This window comes from Bos grunniens, chromosome 15, assembly GCF_055505025.1.
Source record: "Bos grunniens cultivar Pamir isolate PY7600 chromosome 15, Bosgru_T2T1.0, whole genome shotgun sequence".
Classification (NCBI taxonomy): domain Eukaryota; kingdom Metazoa; phylum Chordata; class Mammalia; order Artiodactyla; family Bovidae; genus Bos; species Bos grunniens.
The window spans coordinates 32,080,184-32,098,961 of NC_141179.1; the positions used below are offsets into that span (position 1 = coordinate 32,080,184).

The 18,778-nt window shown below is 48.8% G+C and overlaps 1 protein-coding gene across 2 annotated transcripts in view; it reads left to right on the plus strand.

Moving 5' to 3' along the window:
* Positions 1–18,778, plus strand: part of GRIK4 (glutamate ionotropic receptor kainate type subunit 4) — a 498,615-nt gene that overhangs the window by 434,123 nt on the left and 45,714 nt on the right. For both annotated transcript variants that reach the window (XM_086338321.1, XM_086338322.1), the window contains one exon: positions 15,537–15,650. In XM_086338321.1, coding sequence (XP_086194447.1) covers positions 15,537–15,650 — 114 coding nt within the window. The remainder of the gene's footprint in view (positions 1–15,536; positions 15,651–18,778) is intronic.

Consider the following 18,778-nt stretch of genomic DNA (forward strand, 5'->3'; position numbering starts at 1 on the left):
CCTTCTGCAGTCCTCAGGTGAGCTCCCTTGCTTGATGACAAACTTCAGCCCCTGCTGTGTCTACATTTGCAATTTAGGCAAAAGGGTGAAGGCCTAGATCTTTAAAAATGGCAGCGGGCAGTCCATTCAGGGAATTTGAACAGCCCAGAAAGACTGTCAACTTTTGCTGAAAGGATCCTTTATCCACATCCAGGACACACCCTGAGCACACCTGCCTGGTCTTGGATGGCAGCAGGCTGGGGACCCAGCTGGCTGCCGGGGTTTGGTGAATGGTAGAATACAGGCAGATCAAAGCAGAGGGTGGATGTGGTCAGTAAGTACAGCAGATCAGCAGTTGTGTTAGCTGGTGTCAGTCTGACCAAAAGTGAAGGGGAGTCAGTAGGAGCCAATCAGGTAGGAGACTTCAACCTTCAAAAACCCCACCAGATGGTCCAGTGGTTAAGAATCTGCCTTGCAATGCAGGAGACACTGGTTCAATCCCTGGTCCAGGGTCTTCCCTGGTGGATCCGCGGTAAAGAAACTGCCAGCCAATGCAGGAGACCCAGGAGATGCAGGTTCAATCCCTGGGTCGAGAAGATCCCCTGGAGGAAATGGCAACCCATTCCAGTATTCTTGCCTGGAAAATTCCATGGACAGAGAAGTCTGACGGGCTACAGTCCATGGGGTCACAAAGAGTTGGACACAGCTGAGCGACTAAGCACACACACCAGGGAGATCCCACATGCCGTGGGACAACTAAGCCCTTGAGCAGTAACTACTGAAGCCCGTGTACCACAACTACTGCGCCTGCACTCTACAGCCCGTGCTCTGCCGCAAGAGAAGCCACTGCAATGTGAAGCCCGTGCACCACAGCTAGAGAATAACCCCCCGCTCGCTGCAACTAGAGAAAACCTGCACGCAGCCACAAAAAAACAACTAGCTAAATAAAATTATTAAATTTTAATAAAATGTATTTTTAAAAAACCCACCAGACAGGACGGTGCAGCCCAAAGCACAGGCCAGGTATTGGGGGTGTCGAGCAGATGGGCAGAGGATGGAGGCGGGATGCCAGAATCAGAAAGAGCATAATATTAATAGCAGCAAACATGATTGAACAGTGAACATGTTCTTTGTGTCAGACCTTAGACATTAACTCATATAATCCTCACAGCAACTCTGTAAAATAGAAGCTGTTGCCATTCATACTTTACTCATGAGAAAACAAGTTCAGAGAGGTTAAGTAACTTGCCCATGATCACATAGCTAGCAGGACGCATACTTAAACCCAGGACCCACAAAACACTGCGAAAACATCACTATCCAACATGGGATGGAGTGCTGTCTCCTTCTGGGTTTTAAGACCCATCTAGAGTGGAGGCTGGCAAGTGTTGGAGGGTGTTTTCGGCTCCCAGTTGAGGGGCCAGGTTCCCCGGCCCCCAGGCGCTGGGCTCTGCCCGGTGTTCACAGCAGAGAGAGAGTTAGCTCCTGAGAGTTTTACAGTCCATCCAGTTGTTTGCACCAGACAAGGAATCTGGACTTTTCTCCATCCAGATGCAAAATACAAATCCAGTTAAAACAGCCAAATGTTCCTTTTAGCTTGTCTTGAATTAGAAGCCACCCAGATGTTTAAACAGAGATAGGCTATAGATTTGTCATGTCTGAACATATCAGCCCCTGGCACAAATAATGTAGCCACTGCAGCCCTGTATGTATCTTCCAGGCTTTTTTATTCCAAAGAGTCAGCAGGCAATGTTTTATGTGGCAGCCTGGATGGGAGGGGAGTTTGGGGGAGAATAGATACATCATATGTATGGCTGAGTCCCTTTGCTGTTCACCTGTAATTATCACATTTTTACTTGGCTGTACTTTAATACAAAATAATTTTTTAAAAAAAAGAGGCAGCAAGATGCTGAGTATCAGGCTTGATGGTAGCCACTCTTTCTTCTATTTGGGCAAATCACTTAACTTTTTAAAAAGCATTGTGATTGAAATATACATATAGAATTCACACAAATCATAAGCATCGACTTGACTTATCACAGAGGGGACGTACCCATGTCATCACAATCCCGGTCAAGACATACACCAGCACCAGCACACTGCAGAGCCTTGCCCCTGCCTGCCAAAATGCCTCCCTTCACTCTGTACCCTCCCTCCTCCCAAAAGGTAGCCATCATCCTGAATTGCACACCATCTTTGCTCTTATTCTCCTATCTCTACATTGGCTACTGCTGGCTTTGAAGTTGTTATGGAGCTCATATGCAGTCTGTGAAAAGAATTTTAGGGGTGTTTATTATGAGGGAGCATGAGAACCCTGTCAGCACCTCTCTAAAGTAGACCAAACGCACTTCAGCACCGAGGAGGAGGGGCCAGAGGCTTATGACAGCACCTCTAGCTGTCTTCTTGGGAAAAACAGCAGGGATTCCTGAGAAAATGCCCTCTGCCCTTGGCAATGGCTTTGACTTGTGCATATACTGATAAGAAATGAGAAAAATGTTAGTTGTTAACCAGTTCGTGGATCTGATGAGTCAGGTCATTGCTCACCCTTCCTGGCACCCTGTGGCACAGCTCAGGGGTCAATCTGAGGCCAGTTCAGACATTTCTTCTGTCCAGCAAGACAGTAAGGGATGGGGGAATCACTGGAGGAGGCTTGTTGACTTGGAGTTCAGCAGGGGGAAAGGGGCCACCTCTGGAAGGTCTCTGTGGCTGTCAGCAATGCTCCCAGGAACTGGTGGTCCTTTATCTCACCCAACAACAGTCCTAATAGCAGCCTGTGAATCACGCTGTTCCTAAACACGGGGCTGACAAGTGGGAAGGGAAATAAAAGAAGAGCACCGTGAGCTAGAAGTGCTGGCAGATACACACAGGCCTGGAACCCAGAGGCCCCAGCAGCTGTGGAACTGGCTTGGTCAGTGCTGGTTTTCTGCCTGAAAGGTCAGGGCTGCAAGCTTGATCCCCATGTGGGCCAGTTAGCCTTGCTCAGTGTCCGAGCCCCACGCTGTGTCCCAGACCTTCGGCTTTTCTGGCAGCCAGCAGGGTATGTGGGAGACTGGCAGCAGTGTGTGAGCTCACCAGTGGCAATCCTCTGCCTCTTATCATAGGTCCTACTGAGGGCCACATTGTCATGTGGGCTGGAGGTTTGTATCAATTTGATTGGGGAATAAGGAGCATTTGGATTATGAATGAGCCTATCATCCTGAAAATTGGGGATTCTATCGTTTTCTTTGATGTGTCAATCACTGGTCGATCTTCAGCAAATCGGGGGTTGGGGATGATGAAGGCGATGGTAAGGGTGCCACAGTGTGAGGAAGCAGGGTTCAGGCTTCCCCGGGGAATCCCTGCATCCCCAGACTCTCAGGGCTAGTTCTTTTTCACATCCCAACTACATAAACACAGCGTAACATCTATCATACGTATCGGTTTTTCCAATCATAGGATTTCTTTGTTCTCTCTTCAAAACCTATATTGATCTTTTGAAATAATCACTGTTTTAAATAACATTGAAGTTGAGCCTTTAACTTGCAACAACAAAAATAATAGCTTACACTTCTGTAGCATTTTCTGCTCCAGGCACTGATCTGAGTGCTTTTCATATATCATTTCGTTTAGTCTTCACAGCATCCTTATGAGGTATGTATCATTACTGTCCCACTTTCCAGATGAGGAAACTGGGGTACAGAGAGGTTCGGTCACTCACCTAAGATTATGGTGGCTGGTGAGTGCCAAGGCTGGCTGGAGCATGTGCACTTCTAGCTGGAATTGTGCATAATTGCTCCCTAACTCAGAGTCAAGGTGAGAAAATCACATGAATGAGCTCCTGCTTGCTTTCTTTGATTCGTCTATTCATTCATTCAGTTGTGCCTTTCTTCATCAAATATCTGTTTGGTACCCATCACATGCCAGGCACCGTTCTAGTCTCTGGAGAGCTGTGTGGCTACAGCAATAACAGGTTCCTACCTACTGGAACCTTCTTTCTAAACAGACAATAAACAGGAAGATGAAGGAATGAACAAGACAGTTTTAGATTGTGATTTTTGCTGTGAAGGAAAAAACTCAGGATAATTACACAGAGAGTGTCAGAGAGAGGGCTCCTTTGAATGAATATTCTGGAAAGACCACTCTGAGATCCGAACCATGTGCAGAAGCAGCCTCACCAAGGCCAGGGCAGAGCTAGGAATTGCTCTTTAGTCTCTCAGTCATGTCCGACTCTTTGGTGACCCCGTGGATTGTAGCCCACCAGGCTCCTCTGTCCATGGGATTTCCCAGGCAAGAATACTGGAGTGGGTTGCCATTTCCTCCTCCAGGGGACTTTCCTGACTGAGGGATTGAGCCTGCATCCCTTGCATTGGCAGGGGAATTCTTTACTGCTGACCACTTGGGAAGCCCAAGAGCAGGGAGAGGAAAGAGTAAATGCCAGAATTCCACAGTGCAAATGAACTGGTCACGTTTGAGAACCAGAGCACTGCCCCATCACACCATGCCTGGTGGGCCTGGTGAGGAATCAGGGTCAGTAGTTGGAAAGTCTGTCTCTCTGGGTTCTTTTCCGGGGCCCATGGCCACCCAAGGGTCTGAAGAGAGCATCAAGAAAGATCATAAACTTAAAAGGGAAAACTTTATATCTATGTTTTTTTCTAAATTCAAACTGAAATATGATATTTCCTTTATCTATAAATGTGGGCAACAAACCTTATTGGTATTAAGCATACTGTGACTCTGTGGTGCACTCAACAATGGTGCTATTAGGATGTTGCTAGACCTACCTGTCATGCGAAGAGTTGACTCACTGGGAAAGACTCTGATGCTGGGAGGGATTGGGGGCAGGAGGAGAAGGGGACGACAGAGGATGAGATGGCTGGATGGCATCACTGACTCGATGGACGTGAGTCTGAGTGAACTCTGGGAATTGGTGATGGACAGGGAGGCCTGGCATGCTGCGATTCATGGGGTCGCAAAGAGACATGACTGAGCGACTGAACTGAACTGAACTGAGACCTACCTCTGGCTCTCATGGTCAATGTATCACAATTATGTGGTTATGTATTCTTTACTTTTATTTTTTATTCATTTATTAGCTGCACCATGTGGCATATGGGATCTTAGTTTCCCCACCAGGGATCCAACCTGCACCCCTTGCATTGGAAGCAAAAAGTCTTAACCACTGGACTGCCCAGGAGGTCCCTTGTAATTATGTATTATGTAATACAGTCACATGAAACAGCAAATGTAATAAACATTTTAAAACATTTTTAAAGAAAGGGTCAACAGACCTCACCAGACCGCTGATGAGGGTCCACGGCATAGAAAAGTAAAAAGGCAATACAGAGAACAGCATGATCTGCTTTAGCTTCAAACACCCACCCTGGCTACAGTTGGAAGAGGGGGTTATAAGGGCAGAATGACCTCTGAGCTCAGTCCACAGAGGTTACTGGATTTAATCCTTGCAACAACCACAAAAAACAGGCATGATTGTGTCCATTTTAGAGGTGAGGAAGCTGAAGCCCAGACTTCAGGTAATTTGCTCACTGTGGATTGTAGAATTGGGATTGACATACATCTCTCTGACCTGAAAGGGCAGAGAGGGTCCAGGGCCAGAGATGGGAGCATGTGACAAGAGGTCAAAGGTCAACAATATCTGCTTGGCCTCCTGCCCCAGCTTGGACCCCCGTGCTGCACAACTTCACCCGTGAAAGAATTGCCAACCCGTCTTTCCTTAAGCCTGGTTCTTTCTTCAAATCGGCCCACATAGGCCAATTACACAGCTCTGAGCTAAGCCAACTAAATATTTCATGGGGATTTTAATTTAACTCTAAAGAAATTCATCCAACCCTGAGAGTAGGCTGTCACCTCAAGAAATAGCACCAGGGAGCCCTTGGACCCGTCAGTGACATTGCTACTTCCCCGGGAATGCTAATGCTTCTCTGGGTTTGGCTCTGAGCCTTGTAGGCTCAGCCCTGGGTGCATGAGTACATCTCTTAGATTTGGGCTCAGATGTGCTCAAAAAGGGCTTCCCAAGTGGCTCAGTGGGTGAAGAATCTGCAGAAGATGAGGGTTCTGTCCCTGGGTCAGGAAGATCCCCTGGAGGAGGACATGGCAACCCACTGCAGGATTCTTGCCTGGGAAATCCCTTGGACAGAGGAGCCTGGTGGGCTACAGTCCATGGGGTTCCAAAGAGTCAGACACAATTAAATGACTGAGCATGCACACACACATAGACTCAAAAAGGTTCCGATCAGGACCTTCCTCGGAATGGGAAGCAGGCTGATTTGAGTGTATGTGTGTGAGAGAGAGAGACAGGTGACTAGCTGGTCCTCCTCCGTGTTCCCATATCCTGGACTGAAAGAAGGGAGGGGAAGGGATGGGGTTGACCCCCAGTCCCCTCAGTGAACAGGGCACCCATCATCGTGCAGGTGCCATGGGGCCCTATTAATTTACCCTCAGCCCCAGCCCACGGCGGGTGGAGTGGGAAGCCGCCTGCCTCACGCAACAGAAGAGCAGCTGTGTGCATCGCTGAAACCTATTATTAGGGCGTCTAAGTGATGGCTCCTGTGGATAACAGCGAACCCTGGAGTGGGAGTGAGCTCCCCGGCACCTTCAGATCCCGTTGCCGCTCAGCACAGGGACCCTGGTGCCTCCCGGCAGGTTCCCTGAGCGGCTCCCTAGGTGGGGGCGAGAGAGGAGAAGAAGGTGCCCAGCAGGTAGATGGATCAAAAGACAGAAAGTGAGCACATAATCTAATTTGAAATGGGCTGAGCTGCAGGTGTTAATCTGCTCCACTGCGCAGCACGGAAGGCCTGAGCGCTGGCGAGATTCTGGAAGCCGGTCCTTTCTCTTCTGGCCCGCCTGGCTCAGCCCGGGCCCTCCTCAGCATCCGCTTCTTCCCGGAGGGTAATTAACACCTCTCCGCTGACGGCTGCCTTAATCACAGAGCGTGGGGGCCCATTCGCCTTTCGCTTGGGCTCCCTGTGTAGCACACTGCCCTGGAGTTACAGGGAGCTGGGGCTGGGGAGGGGGCAGGGGAAGAAGGGAGCCCTCTAGTGGGGATGTGGGGCTTCGAGTCCTCTTTAGGCTGGAGCATGAAGAAGTGTATCAGTTTGCATCCGGAGCATGACCTGAATTTGGTTATAATGACCCAGCTTCCTAATAAGTCCCTCCCGGTACAGGCTCGTCAGGTATGTGTCAGAAATCAACCTGATTCTGCTGTCGGCAGGAAGGGGCTGGAGGGTAGGCTGTGTCTGAGAAGTTGGCCCCCTGTACCCTGCCCTGCTGGCTGCACTGGTTTTACAGACTTGCTGTGTGTCCCCTTTGGGAATGTCACTATGAACAGTGCAGCCATAAGAAAGCAGTCCTGAGAATATGTGCATCTGAAGACAGGTTTCTCTGTTTCCAAGCTGTGTGTACTTGAGCAAATTAGTAACCTGTCTGGGCCTCAGTTTCTTTGTTAAATGGAGCCTATGGCAACTACATAAGTTAATTTTTTTGACGATATGGTCCTTGCTTTTTATAATCTAATGGGGGAGCTAATTTATGTGCATGAATGTTCACAACAACAATAATAATGTTCACACAATAATAATAGTAAGCGCTGTCATTCAATGAGAATTATTCTGTGCCAGGCATAGACTTTGTGTGGGTTGTTCAATTAATTCCTGTAGAGGCTCCATGAGGGTGGGAGCTGTTGTTAGGCCCACTCTCTCGATGAAGAAATTGAGGCACAGAGAAGGTAAGTCCTTTCTCAAAGTCACACAGCCAGTAAGGGTAGGGTTGGCATGTGAGCTCAGGTGCCTGTTCTAATATAAGGCAATTTATGGGAAATGCTACCTAAGTGGTATAAGCAGTGTTTTAGCTCCATTTTTCCCCCCGTATATATTCACTTTATGATTATTTCTATTCATTTATCTTTGGCTGCATCAAGCCTTGGTTGTAGCATGTGGGGTCTTCCCTGTGGCATGGGTCTTCTTGTGTGGCACTCAGGCTCCCTGTTCGTAGCACATGGGCTCCAGAGCGCTTGGGCTCAGGAATTGCAGTCTGCAGGCTTAATTGCCCTGTGGCATGTGGGATCTTAGTTCCCCGATCAGGGATTGAACCCACGTCCCTTGCACTGGAAGGCAGGTTCTCAACCCCTGGACCACCAGGGATGTCCCTTAGCTCCCTTTTTGATTGAGAGGAGGGAAGGCTTATTCCTGAGAAACTGATAGGGAAGTTTATACGGAGGAGATAAACTTTGAATGGACCTTGAAGAGGGGAGTTACCGTTGGACATTCCAAGTGAAAGAGCTATAGGAGGCGTGTTTGACTCCCAGGGGCTTCAGGAGGAGTGCTGGGAAATGAGGCTGAACTTGGAGAGGTGGGCAGACCATGAGGTCTACTCCCAGGCTACACCTGTAGCTCTGCCTGTGTGTCAGTTTACTAACTAAGCAACAGGCAGGGCTGTGGGTATTAAATGTGTTAGGATTACAGACCTGATTCTGCTTAAAGTACTTGAGGGCCTTTCAACTGCTCTTCAAGTCATTGCATCTTCTGCCTGCCCCTCCAGCTTCATCTTACAGCACCGTTCCCAGCCCTGTGCGCTTCAGACACTCCGGCGCTCTTCTAGCCTCTGGAATGCCCCAGGCTCCCTCCTGCCTCAGGGCCTTTGCACGTGCAGCAACCCCCCACCCTGAGTGGGAGTGCTCATCCCAGGCCTTCTCACTGGTAACTCTTGTTCAGATAACTGAGTCTCATCCTGAGAAAGCTCCCATGAAGACTCTGTCAACCCTTGTTTTCCCTTCTTATGGGGCCACAGATGACTCCTGTAAGCACTTAGTGCAGCTGTCATTTTACAGATTTCTTTTCCAACAGTCTGGCAACTGCTTCTGCTGCCGTCAGGGACCCTGCCTGTGTTTGCTTACCCCTGTATCCCAGCACTTTGCTCCCTGCCTGGGGCAAGGCAGAGGGTCGATAAGAGGATGCTGTTACAGAGGGAAGGATTGCTGGGGAGGGGGCAGTGGGTTCTGCCTTCCCTGACATTCCACACTCCAGGGCAGATCCCAGGAGCTGACTGGGGATCCAGTGAGCTCCGTGGTCCCATGTCACCCTGGGCCCAGATACTCAACCAGAGCCCAGCATCCTTTACCCCTCCCTGGGAAGCCAGGCTTGGTGAACTTGGGGCTCCTTCCTATCTGGGTCTTTACAGATAATGCCCTCGCCACTCTCAACACCTCAGGCCTGGCCTTGCTTGGGATTCTGTAAGCCTTTTCAATATACAAAGGATCTCCAGAGACAATTACCCCAGAATGAAGGCTTCCAGGAATGCTCGATACAGCCTTATTCTGTGTAGCATTTTCTCATTCCAACTGTATCCTCCCAAAGCTTTCCAGTGTTAAATAACACAATTACAGAGTTAAATAAATGCCAGCAAAGGATGTGAGGCACTATGGGGCCTGAGTAGCAGGTGAAACAAGATCTGTGCAGATGTGACCAGCAAAGGAGTAGAAAGCTTGTGGCAGGGCAGGTGAAGGAGGGCAGCTGGCCTCCCCAGTGGGCAGGAGCCCCAGGGGACTGGGAGGCAGTGGGGGCCGAGTTAAAAAGAGGCCAGAGAACAAAGACCTGGAAGCTGACTAGAGATAGCATGATGGATCCAAGAATTCAAAGGGAACTGGGGAAGTCACTGAATCTGTTGTCCCCAGAGGAGAATCGTATAACAAGGAAGAGGCTGTGGACAATGGCTGGGTTTCGCTTCCAAGCTGGATGTTAGGTTTTTCCTTGAGATTTCTAAGCAGTGTTACAGTATGCGGCCTAAGAGGGTCCTTAGGTGGATAGGCAGTTACACCAGGGAGGCTCACTGGGTCGGTTCCGCTGTGTGTGTGTCTCAGGTCACCTGGGAAAGGCCGCTAGGGGCCAAATGTCCAGAGACCTCTGCCCACCTGGAGGTGGAACAGGCCTGGCTGCCCCCTCAGACGCTCCTACAACTCATCGTGGGTTAAGATGTTGTCTCCAGAGGCCCTGTTGAGATTCTCCTCATTATCAAGTTCATCATCATTTTCACTATCTGTATCATCTTAACATCAAACATTAATCAGGTACTTACTTTGAAGCGGGCCCATGATCAGCATTTATAAGCATCGTCTCATTCACTTTCTTAGCAATTCTGGGAAGTGGGGGCTATTATCATCCCCACTTTCAGATAAGCAAACTGAGGCTCAGAGAGGTTACATAACTTTTGTCCAAGGTCACACAGCAAGGAAGGAATAACAGAGCCCAGACGGGTCTGGCCCACACTGAAGGCTGAGTCTCAGCCACCCTGTCTACTACCTCCATTGCCGCAGGCAGGTGTGGGGGGGACTCTACAGGGTGCAGAGTTCATAGGGCTCTTCCACACCCATCATCTCTCTGGACTCTCACATAATATCGATAGGCAGGCATCGCCCCATTGTATAACCTGGTAAGCTGAGTCCCAGAGAGGCTAAGTGAGTCGTTATGAACATTTGGTCAGCAAAAGGCAGAGCCAGGTCTTCTGACCCACCCCATCCTCTCATTAGCCAGGCTCCATGTGAGAGAGGAGCTCTTAGACAAAGGAGGCAGGGAGCTGAGGCAGCGGGGGTCTGCCCAGGGTGCCTGGGCACTGCTGAGGGCAAGGGATAGAATTTTGCCCTAAAGGGGGCAGCAGGCGCCTAAAAGAGAAGGAAAGGGAGACAGGAAAGCTTTGATCCTTCAGCTCTTTCAGGATCTGGTGCTGCGGGCAGAGGCCTCCCTGGAGGCGTTCTCAGGGAAGCACGGAGTGGGGTCTGCAGGCTGGGGCAGGCATGGCCCAGAGCCCTGCTGTAAATTTGCTGTCTTCCAGCCAGGCCTCTCATCCCAGGAGAAGAGCCACGGCCACCCCGAGCCTTCAGGCTGATAGCGATGATGGTGGCAGTCTCGTGTGACCCCTATTCAACCCAAGAGGCACAGGGTAGTATGTTTTGGAAGTCACCTCCAGGCTGCCTGCAGTCTGCCCTCCCCTTGTAAATTCCACAAACATCCAGGAGATAAAAGAGGGGATCTCTCAGAGGCAGAACATGAAGCTCTTCAAAGAGCACTTTCAATCAAAAATGGGAAGAGGAGAGAAGTCTTTCTCTCGGAGGGAATGTATTTATACACCCCTGTGTGTGTGTGCGTGTGTGCGCGCGCACACACACACACACATACATACACACCCAGTAACCAGGAGCATCGTGATGCTTACAGAATGTTCTGCCTGTTCCGTGTTCCCATTCCTCCCTCTCTTCTTTCTCTAGCTCCAGGCATCCTACCCTTTTCTGGCTTCCCGGCCCCCACAGGGTACACCTCTAGATCTGCCCTCTCCAGATAGCATTGTATCTTTCTGTCCTTTCTGGCTTTCCTGCCTTGGGCTCTGCTCCCTGCTGACTAAGGTGATAAACAGTCTCCTCCCTGACATCTCTGAAGCACCGATTCTAGGGACCACCATCATCTTCTGGAGCAAACGGGGACCAGTTGATGGAAGTTCCTCCCTTCCTAGTCCAGCAAAATGAAAGCCTGGGATCTTAGGCCTGGGGAAGAGCTTCAGAGGGCTTCCCAGGCAGCGCTAGTGGTAAAGAATCCACCTGCCAGTGCCGATTAGACATAAGAGACATGGGTTCAGTCCCTGGGTTGGGAAGATTTCTTCCTGGAGAATCCCATGGACAGAGGAGCTCTGTGGGCTACAGTCCACAGTGTCGCAGAGAGTCAGACATGACTGAAGCGACTTAGCACGCACACATGCAAGAGCTTCAGAGCATCTGGTTGAGTCCTTTCATTTCACAGTAGGAGAAACTCAGGCCTGGACGGTAAAATCACTTACCCCAGATCACAGTGAGTTTATGGCCCAGCTGTGATGAGAGCCAGGTCTTCTGATGTCCTGTCTGTGGTTCTTTCACTGGAGGGCACGGCTCTCCCCAAAGAGTGACTGGAGATGCAGAAGGGCTGGGCTGAACCATCGTGACGCCCATACTTCCCTTGACTTTCCATGCCCACAATTGCTAGTCTGTAGCCCCAGCCCCTGTGGTTGTTAATTTGGTTTCATGTCACATGACCTCCTCATCAAAGCCTGCTTTACAGGATAATGTCTTTTTAACTAAGGTAAAAATAAAAGACATGCCCGCCTTTTGGAATAGCCGATCCCACGAGGTTGTTGCTGGTAATCCGGGCTGCACAGAAGCCATGGAATGTGATTGCTGCTCGCTACTGAGTCAATGAAAACACAATCCACTACATAACCTCCATAGCTTCTTCTAGCATCTCACTCTTCCCTCCGTGCCTCCCCTGCACCCAGGTTACTGTCAAGTGGAGACAAAGGAGAGAGAGAAGGGCTGGGCTAAAGAGGCAGCTGTGCCTCCAGGAGGCAGTTTTCTGTTTGGTCTAGCTTGGGGAAGCGTCTATTTGAGAATAGACAGAAGTGCCCTGTCTGAGGCTGGGACAGACGTTCTCCCGGGGTGTGTGGTCTTTCTGCTTCTATCCAGGAAAGCACCCTCCTGGGATGCTGTCCATTTCTAGTTTCCTCTCCACATGGAATTGTTTTACCATAATGTTGTTGCTGGCCAACTTTATAAACTTGTGAAATGATTTCTAGATTGCAGTCTGAAGTTCTCCCTGTGTTGGTGGTGGTGGAGGGGAAAGAAACTTGAGGATAGAATTGTTGGTTTGGGTTACTTCGTTTGGATGTATCTTTTTTTTTAATAAACAGAAAAATGACAGGATGCTGTGGTTACCTCTTGCCCATTGTATCAGTTTTCATTTTTCTATTCTTTTCTTCAGTTCTTTCATTCCAACCTATTACATTCCTATCTCCTCCGCCCAGGGTCTTTGCAGGGCTTGACTGCTCTTTTGCCGTAACCCTGCACAGGACCAGTATTGCACCTGCTACATCTTTGTGGTTGATTTCTGTCGCTTTACAAATGTGCTGCTGAGTGGAACTCAAGTTACAGCCACTGTCATTGAGGGACTGAAGTTCTGAAAGGTCCCAACAACCCTCTGAAGGATCCCCACAAATGAAGGCACTAACAATCTTCTCGGAGGAGGCAATGGCACCCCACTCCAGTACTCTTGCCTGAAAAATCCCAAGGACGGAGGAGCCTGGTAGACTGCAGTCCGTGGGGTCGCTAGGAGTCGGACATGACTGAGCGACTTCACTTTCACTTTTCACTTTCATGCATTGGAGGAGGAAATGGCAACCCACTCCAGTGTTCTTGCCTGGAGAATCCCAGGGACGGGGGAGCCTGGTGGGCTGCCATCTATGGGGTCGCACAGAGTTGGACAGAACTGAAGCGACTTAGCAGCAGCAGCAGCAACAATCTTCTAATCGAACTTCACTCCCTTCTCAAGGGTTGATTTACTTGACAGCAGTCATGAACACTCTCTTGGAGAAATATAGAATGAGCTCAAAAAGGCATTCATGTTTTTCGTTTTTATTAAGAATCTCTTACATCTGCAGTCTAGTTACTTTAAAGCCTGGCCTCACTTTGTAAGGGATTCTCTGGTGACTCAGATGGTAAAGAATCTGCCTGCAATGCAGGAGACCTGAGTTCAATCCATGAATCAGGAAGATCCCCTGGAGAAGGGAACAGCTACCCACTCTAGTATTCTTGCCTGGAGAATTCCAAGGACAGAGGACCCTGGCAAGCTACAGTCCATGGGGATGCAAAGAGTCAGACATGACTGAGTGACTAATACTTTCACTTTATAAGGCTCTACCTTGTTAACTGATGCTGGATTGAGTGGCTGCTTTTAGCATGAGTTGGGGGTTGAGGAGTGGAGCTGAGATGGAGAAGAAACTGACTTTTGTCAATGGATGTATCCTGTGTGTACAAATCATAAATCCCTTTGTGTATAAAGTGAGGAGTGACATGTCTCTCTCCTTACTTCCTTTGCAACAATTTAGGAAAAATCGCACACATGTGTAGCATGTGTGTGTGTGTGTGTGTGTGTGTGTGTGTTTTCTCATTCAGAACCAGTTGGCCTGTTTGTAGATTGTTAAACACCTCACTTTTCCTCCTTTCTTTCTCCACCTTGTGTGTCAACAGATCCACCAGAATTAGTGGTGAAAGAAGCTGAAATGTAAACCTTGATGGAAGCTAGTCTGAGATACATGCCTAGGTTATAAAACATAGTTCTTAAATATCGGTGTAAGCCAGAATCACTTGGACAACTTGTCACAAATAGATACCCGGGCCTCATGACCAGAGTCTGATCCAGGAGGTTTGGGATGAGACTCAGAAATTCACATTTTAATAAGCCCTTTCCTCTTTAACATCCTTCATCTTTAATAAGAATAAGGTGATTCTAATGCAGGTGATCCTAGACTACACTTTGAAAATCACTGTTGGAGAATTGCTTGGAAGGATCCTGGTACTGTCTAAACCCCATACCCTTGGTTTGCGGATAAAATTAAGGAAGCCAAGAGAAGTGAAGTGACTAGGTTGGTTAGCTAGTTAGGGCAGAGCATGGCCAGAAGTGAACAGCACTCTGGGCCTTTCCCACCACTCTATGTATAGGGGAGCAGGCCAATAGGAAGTGAGCTTGCTTTGCAACAGAGTGTATTGAAGTTAGACACAAGGAAGAACTTCCTGACAGAGAGGTATGTGGAGGCGCTGACAGCACTTCCTTGCTCAGGGGATCTTAATTCAAGAAAGATTCTCATCAGGTGTGGGTACCTGAGGTGCAGAAACATCTGGTGACTTCGCATAAAAGGGATCAGAGGCCCTTCTCAGAGTTCTGCTGTGGCACCTGGATTTTGACCTTGACAGCAACATAGGGCCAGTGGTTCAGGAAGACTGCGGTGTAGTCCTACCTCTGACAAAGACAAGCTTGTGACGTTGGGCCACTCGCTCAATTCTTGGCCTTCATTTCTTCCCTGGGAGATAAATGTGGTTGCGTTAGATTGCCTGTAATTTCCGAGGAGCCATCATTTTTATTTTCCACTGTAACTCCCTCACCAAAGCTCACACAACACTGGGACTTGTTTGTTGGCTGAACAAGTTCATCAGTTGAATAAAAAACTACTCATTATTGAGTTTCCAGAAGTTCTGTCTGCCAATTCTCCCTTGCCTAGGGCGTTTTTAGTCTCTGTCTGACAGGTCCATAGTGAGCTTCCCTTTTTATGCTAATTTACATATTTAAAGGGGTCTAACCTCAGATGAGGGCTTCCCTGGTGGTTCAGTGGTAAAGCATCTGCCTATAATGCAGGAGACACTAGCTCAATCCCTGGGTCAGGAAGATCCCCTGGAAAGGGGCATGGCAACCCACTCCAGTATTCTTGCCTGGAGAATCCCTGGACTGAGGAGCCTGATGAGCTACAGCCTGTAGAGTCGCAAAGAGTCGGACAAGACCGAAGCGACTGAGCACACACACATACTTCAGATGGACATGAGTTACATCCATGTCCTCTCATGAGTGATTGTTCAGACCTCTGGCTTCTTGGGATCACTCCCCAAGCAGAGAAGCCAGACCAGAATGGCACCTCTCCATCACTGGCATCTCTGGTCACCAGTCCCTGTGCCCCCATCTCATGGGGCCACCCCTTTGATGACCTCCCTCTGTTCCTTTCAGAAAGCGGATCTGGCTGTGGCGGGCCTCACCATTACTGCGGAACGGGAGAAAGTGATTGATTTCTCGAAGCCATTCATGACTCTGGGAATTAGCATTCTTTACCGAGTTCATATGGTAAGAGATTTATTTTATAAGCATTTATGGCATTAGAGTTATTTGCATGCAAACACTGAGTTATATGGTAATAATGAATGACTCACAGAAATATTTAGATTTCAAGACTTAAATGCAAATGTGCCAGGCTATTTTCTCCCCCATCAGCTGTGAGGACTTGCAAACAGGAGAAATGGAAAAGTCACACTTGGGGGCTTTCCAGTAAAAATAATGCTTCTGCCTCACTGCATAGGGATGGCCAAGAACAATCATTCAACTCTTGGTTCGCAGAGTGTTGGCAATTGGACCCGTGGGTTACTCAGGTTCCTCCAAGGTGGTGGGTCCCCAGCCCAGATGAGTCACCCCAGATTTCTCAAAGCCTTTGGCAACCTTCAGATCTGCTTCTCTTCATTCTAAGCATTGCAAATACTGAGGCAATGCAGACTCCCTCTTTTTATTATCTGTACTGGAGAATAAAGAGCAGGTAATGTAATATCACTTATAGCTTCTTCTGCCTCCCTTTCAAAAGGAAAGACTAGACTGAGTATAAAAATGAGTTTGTGAAAGCTCACCTATGGGCAGCAGGGGCTGGACGCGACATCAAAGTTACTGGCTGGTGGGGGGGGCATCCAGAGAGGGAATAGTAACCCTTATCCAACCTGGCTCTAAGCACACATCTATTACATGGATTTCCCCAATGATCTAGTCACTTTAGGCATCCAAGGTCATGCCAACATGATGTATTCTAGCACCCAGCACCACAAAGCTGCTCAACAGCGAGGAACTCAGAGCTCACCCCATGTACCTGCTGAAGACCCTCCACCCTTCTGAGCCCCTCCCAGGCCCCAAGTCTCAGCCCTGGGAGAAAGGAGTTTTCTGTATTTGCAGCTCCAGCCAGGGCATCAGGATCTGTGGCCCGTTTCTCCAGGAGGAAGGACATCTTGTCTCAGAGTCCACTCGGGCAGCTCAGAAGGCCACTGCCCTGGGCTGGGCTTCAGTGTGCATCATCATTGCTGCCCAGCTTGGACAAAGAGGCTACATCATCTGGAAGATGAGACAGCATCAAAATCCCAAGCTGTCCGGGCTAAGCCAGAAGGAAATGTGAGGATCTGGTCATAATCACTGCGGTGATGGATGTGTCTGTCTTATGAATGAAGGGGGATTTTGATCCTTCCCCCTATCTTTTCCATGATAATGATAACTGCCATTCACTGAGCACCTCTTGTGTGACAGACACTCTTCAGGCCCTGTGATGTGGGGTGTTGTTACAGATTGATTTGTGTCCCCTCAAAAGGACTTGTGAATTGGGTGACCTTATCTGGAAATAGGATCTTCTCAGATGGAGTCAAGTTAAGATGAGGTCGTACTGGAATGGGGGAGGTGGAGCTAATCCAGTGACCAGTGCCTCTATAAAGAAGTGGGAAATTTGGACGCAGACACCCAGAGGAGAAGACAAGACTTTGTGAATTTGGAGGCAGACTGGAGGGATGAATCTACAAGCCAAGAAACGCCAAGGATGGCCAGCAACCCCAGAAGCTAGAAGGGACAAGGAAAGAATTTGCCCTTAATTCTGAACTTCCAGCCTCCAGAACCGTGAGACGATACACTTCTGTTGCATTAAGCCCCCTCCCTGCCAGTCAGTGGCACCTTGTTACGGCAGCCCTAATAAATGAGTACAGTCATCCTGTTCTTATTTTAGAAATGAGGAAACAGTGGCAAGCAGTTCTACAAAGGTGGCCAAGCCCACACACCTCTCAGTGAAAGGGCAGAGTTCAAACCCAGGAATGGTGTGGTGCAAGCCTGTGTTCTCTGTCGTTACTGAAAGAGTGTATATGGGGTCCTGCTGCTCGCCACTCAAAAGCCAGTAAGCAGGCCACGTTGGTGGAAAGGGAAGTTTGCTTTATTTCAGATGCCGGCAACTGGGGTGGGGGAAGGGTGGCGGACGTCTGTCCAAAAGGTGGGGGACTCTCCCCATCCCTGCTGGCAACCAGTGGGGCAAGAGCTTTTATAGACAGAAGTAGGGGGTTACATACAGGAATAGCAGTCAGCTCTGACTGTCATCTTTAAATTGGCCATCAGTGGTCTGAGCAGCAGCATCTTGATTGTTTAGGTCCAATCTTTCGTTTCAAGGTCGGTTTGTTTCCATTTCTTTGAGGCCAGTTCTCAGAATTGTGGCAGCTCATGTCATGGGTATGGTCTGGTCATCCTGTAGTTAATTTCTCCACCTGCTGTTTTGGTATCTGTAAGACAGCTCAGAGGATATGGCTCAGAATATTATCTATAGCCCTTGAGAAAGAACTATGGTTCTTGACTATGCCTAATGACTACATTATTACTATTTAGTCTCCTTTGACTGTTTTCCTTTGTTTCATCATTTCTCACTTCTCTGATGAAACTTATCCTTTGGCTAAAGTTTTCCACACACATAGGGCAGGCAGAGGACATGATGGGGGGAGACAAGGACCATAGGTCCTGCTCTGTTTCACCATGATATGAGGCTGTCACCTACATTGTGTGACCTGCTCATAAGTTGTCCCGTAAGTGGGGCTCTCTCCCTGTTCTCAGCTGGTCCTCACAACTGTTCTTTGAGGAAAGAAGGGAGGTGTTATCATTCCCATCTTACAGACGAGGAGACCAAGGTCACACCTGGAGCTGGGTCTGGAATCCAGGTCTCCTGATTCACAGGGTAATGTTCTTGTCACCATTACATCTCTTGGTACCTGGAGACAGCTTTCCATCCAGCACCATTTCTTGAACCCCACCCCCCACCCCAACCCATTCTCCTCCCACAGCTGAGCTCCGAAGGAGGATCCAAAAAAAGATGGAGACACAGTCTTCCTCCAAATGGTATATCTATGGCCAGGTCACATGACTAGGCTCTGGCCTTGATTTCTTGATTAAGGCCAAAGGCACTAGAGCACCACCCATGATCAGATGGGCTGAGAGGAACCATATGAGTAAAAGCACATCAGCACAAGTGTTTTCACCGCCTAGGAACATCTGCTACTAGGCCACCTCCACCACCAGGACACCATTATTCTGAATATCAGCTCTGGACATCCTTAATTGGATCACTGGCCAAATGTTTTCTACCACCTGCCCACCTCGGACTGTATGAGCTCGTCTGCATTTGTTCTGGGATGTGAAGT